This window comes from Mandrillus leucophaeus, unplaced genomic scaffold (genome assembly GCF_000951045.1).
Source record: "Mandrillus leucophaeus isolate KB7577 unplaced genomic scaffold, Mleu.le_1.0 Scaffold145, whole genome shotgun sequence".
NCBI classification, from domain to species: Eukaryota; Metazoa; Chordata; class Mammalia; order Primates; family Cercopithecidae; genus Mandrillus; species Mandrillus leucophaeus.
The window spans coordinates 1,162,939-1,167,007 of NW_012101421.1; the positions used below are offsets into that span (position 1 = coordinate 1,162,939).

At 48.0% G+C, this 4,069-nt stretch overlaps 1 protein-coding gene across 2 annotated transcripts in view; it reads left to right on the top strand.

Moving 5' to 3' along the window:
- Nucleotides 1-240: 240 nt before the first annotated feature.
- RNF125 (ring finger protein 125, E3 ubiquitin protein ligase) overlaps nucleotides 241-4,069 on the top strand; it is a 66,082-nt gene continuing 62,253 nt past the window's right edge. For both annotated transcript variants that reach the window (XM_011974379.1, XM_011974380.1), the window contains exon 1: nucleotides 241-874. In XM_011974379.1, the coding sequence (XP_011829769.1) occupies nucleotides 270-874 (605 nt within the window). In that variant the 5' untranslated portion in view covers nucleotides 241-269. The remainder of the gene's footprint in view (nucleotides 875-4,069) is intronic.

Genomic DNA, 4,069 nt, shown 5'->3' on the forward strand with positions numbered 1-4,069 from the left:
TTTAAAGGGCGGGATGGGGAGAGTACAAACAACAGAGGAAATCCTGAGCCGCAGAGGAAACTGGAGACGGCAGGGTTTAGCACTAGAATATCTGTAAGAGAGGTAGGATTGGAATCTGAATCTCCCGAACTCTTTCCACTACCCAGGCTCTCTCTCCATTAATGGACTATTGATTGGACGACAGAGTAATGATAGCACCGTCTTAGGAGACGTCCAATCATAGGTCATAGTTCAATCTTTGCAGCTTATTGTGATTACAACAGTGGAGGATGGTCCGTACAAGCGGCTGTTCTCTGATTACCATTAAGCATGGCCACGCCCGCACTTCACTTCTGACAGTGGGGAAAGAGGCTGTGTGTGACAGCTTGGAAGGTTTACTACTGCCTCAGGTCCTCTTCTCTGCAGTTGAGGTTTCAGGTTTCAATCCTCCCAATACCACAAGACAGAGCACCTGGCGGCTGCCGCCTCCGCCTCCGCGCCTTAACCTAGGCGGCTTGCCGAAGATTTCAGCCCCGCGGCCGCGCACTCGCCCTGCCCTAGACCAGGGTTGGGCGCAGCGGCGGAGGTTGCTTCTTGGCTGCGCGAGCTGCGCGCGCTGGGAGGCGGCGATCGCAGCTGGGCCGGGACTTCCTTCCTCCACCGCACGACAACAAAACAACCCTGCAGCAGGCACTGAGTGCTTGGCAGCTGTCTGGGCGAGAGGCACAGCGATGGGGTCCGTGCTGAGCAGCGACAGCGGCAAATCGGCTCCCCCCTCTGCCACCCCGCGGGCCCTGGAGCGCAGGGGGGACCCGGCGTTGCCCGTCACGTCCTTCGACTGCGCCGTGTGCCTTGAGGTGTTACACCAGCCTGTCCGGACCCGCTGTGGCCACGTGTAAGTGCCAGGGGAGCTCGGTTTGGGCCCACCCCTAAGGAGGGCGATGTCGGGAAGCTGAGGGCATGATGTGGGGAAGGAGGGGGACGGAAGACAGCGCCTTAGGAAACTGCTGCAGAGAGAAACCTGGACCCGTCGGGTGCGGGGCCACGGGGAAAACGCCGGTCGGAAGGTGACACAGGATTTCGGGAGGAGAAAAAAGAAACAATCGGGCCCTGCAGCCCCCTTGCGCTGCCTCCTCCCGAAGTCCAGGTGCGGAGCTCCAGAGAAGGGGATCCAGGCACGGGTCCCGCCCAGAGCCAGGGCTCGCCAACAGGGGAGGGTGCTCTTGGCTGGAGAACCAGCGCTCGCCCGGGCACGAAAAAGAAACGAGCTCCAACTGCAAGGCAGGGGCTCCCTCAAAGCGCAGGTACCCCGCTGAACACGGTGGAACAGGCTGCGCTTCCCTCTGCCCCAGAAACCCGGGTCTGTTTTGTTTTGCTGGAGCTGTGCACGTGTTCCCAGAATGCCCACAGAGGCTCGTCTTAAGCAAACAAGGATCTGTGCAAAGTGTTTTTCCACCCGCACCCCTGCTACCCTTTCCCAACACAGACACCCATCCCCTCAAAGAGCAAGTCAAACTGGAGCTTCCGAGTGACTTTCCACAAGTCGTTAGAGTTTAACAACCTGCTAGGGTGGGGCTTGGACGTTAGCCGCAAGCCCCTGAATGTACTCCTCCAAAACCCAGCCACAACGTGACAGGAGGTGGCAGACTACCTGCTTTACACACCGTCTCTCCAAACCGGCAGAAATTACAGAGTAAAATAACTTTCTCAAAACGGCATAGTACTTAGCTAAAACTCACAGTTGGTGCAAAGCCGTGGTCGTTTCTAAGAAGAGTTTAAAAACAAAGTTCCTATATAAAATTGGCACATGCTTAATGTGTGCTTGAGTAACTGGTGGAGTTGGATCTGTGAATTTGTGCTCTCTGTTTACTTTGTGTGTGTGTATGAGAGAGAGAGAGAGAGAGATAGTCTGACTCTGTCGCCCAGGCTGGAGTGCGGTGGCGGTGGCAGGATCTCGGCTTACTGCAACCTCCACCCACTGCAACCTCTGTCTTCCCGGCTCAAGTGATCCTCCTGCCTGAGCCTCCCGAGTTGCTGGGATTACAGGCGCCCAAGACCACACCCTACTAGTTTTTGAATTTTGAGTAGAGATGGGGGTTTCACCATGTTGGCCAGGCTGGTCTTGAACTCCTGACCTCAATTGATCCACCCACCTCGGCCTCCCAAAGTGCTGGGATTAAAGGTGTGAGACACTGCACCCAGCCTTCTCTCTTTGGTTTGAATTTTGTTCGTGGATGTGTGTGTGTGTGTGTCTGCACGGATCAGAAGCGGAAGCCTACTTAATGTCCTTTGAAGGGTGACTATAGTATGATGAAGCCCTGTGTGATACCACAGTGGCATGTACTTGTATTTGGCTTAGCAGGAAGAAAGAAATGCATTTGGCTTAGCAGGAAGAAAGAAATAGCATTATTGCTTCTGAGGATCACTTTTGAAAGGATTTAGGTAGTCCTTAAAAACATGTTGTGCACTTGCATTCAGAAGTTTTGAGGCCGGGCATGGTGGCTCACACCTGGAATCCTTAGGTGATCTTTAATACCTATAGCCTTGTATCTGAAAAGCAGTTTTCACCACTGCCCACCTGTGAGCCAGGGAGAAAAGTGTGCAGCCTGCACAATGTATAAATAAAGAGTGCTTTGGGCATTATTTCGTAGCTGTATTTTCGAGGCCTGTTGTTTCAGCTTTGTTCTTAAAACTCGAGGCTTAAATTTACCCTCCTTTCTGATTACTAATGTTGTTGCTCAGCTGTCCAGATGTAGCTCATTAACGTAATATCCACAGGCCAATCTGGAAGCCAAGATGGGCTGTGTGAGTCATAAAATATATTGATTATTTTAGGGCAATAACAGCCTAAAGATACCTCCACGTAAATTGAATCATTATTAGCATTAAAACTTTGAAGTTGTGCAAAACATAAACAGTGGGCATTTTGAAGATTCTTTTTGGAATAGACCGCTTTGCTGCTAATTCAATTATCTGACTGGAGATTGTTTTCCTGTTTTGGACTTTGAATAGTATAACTTACCATTTACAATATTTTGCCTTCTACTAAAGGATAATATAAATTTGCAAAATGTTAAATTTTTTGTTTAATCTTTTTCTTTGTTAAAGTTAATAGGAAACTAGCAACTGGAAAAATAACCATAAAATAGCATTACAAGGGCTGAACAAATTGCCTTTCCTCTCTTTACTGTTCTTTGTTTTGACAAATCTATGTCCATTGTTCTAGCTGTGGGCAGAATTTCCATATTCCTCCTTTTGGCAAACTTACTTGGGCCCCTTCCACTTTATAAATGTTAACCAGAGTCCTTTCTGCTGTAGAGATTATGAGCGTTGTTAATGCCATTTGTACATTCTAAATGAATTACTCTTTTCCATTGAAATTAAGTTGGAAAATGAATAAATGCAAATGAACCTTCTGTATTTTATTATCCCATATTGAAGCTACAGTTTCAGACATATTGAACTAGGTGGTTTATGCTGATTTTCAAGTCAAACAAGTTTAATAGTAACAGCAGTACCTTGACTGAATATGTACAGAGCACTTTATAAGTTGTATTGTGATGCAGTAGTAACTGGCCCTTATAGAAAGCTGGATTTGAAATTCCCCTCTGCCACTAGCAAGCTGTGTGACCACTGTAGGGAAATTTGAATTTGATTTTTTTCCCCTAAAGGTTTGATCACTTGAGTCTATGAAACAAACTGCTGATAGATTAACAGGGGAGGAAAGGCCTACAAATGTATTAATGTGCATATGGGCACGGGAGTCATCAAACTATGAAAACTGAAAGGGCCAGATGCTTGATGCTTTTAAACCATCTTGAGGTTACACCAGAATAGGGGCTTGGAACATGGTTATGGGAAGGCAACAGAAAGAAGGGTCTGGGGCAAAGATGGTCTAGTTATGCAGATGAAACTTCATAGATAGCAGCTCCTAGAAAGAATAGGCATGAGCCTGTGTTAAGTTGCTCTGTCATACCTTCCTAGGTGTCAGACCTTCAGTTAATAATTTCCTAGGTACGGATAAGGGGGTGGCTCCAAGAAAGCCTGGTTGTTTATTTCACCAGTGTAGATTTTCTCTACAGATACAAGT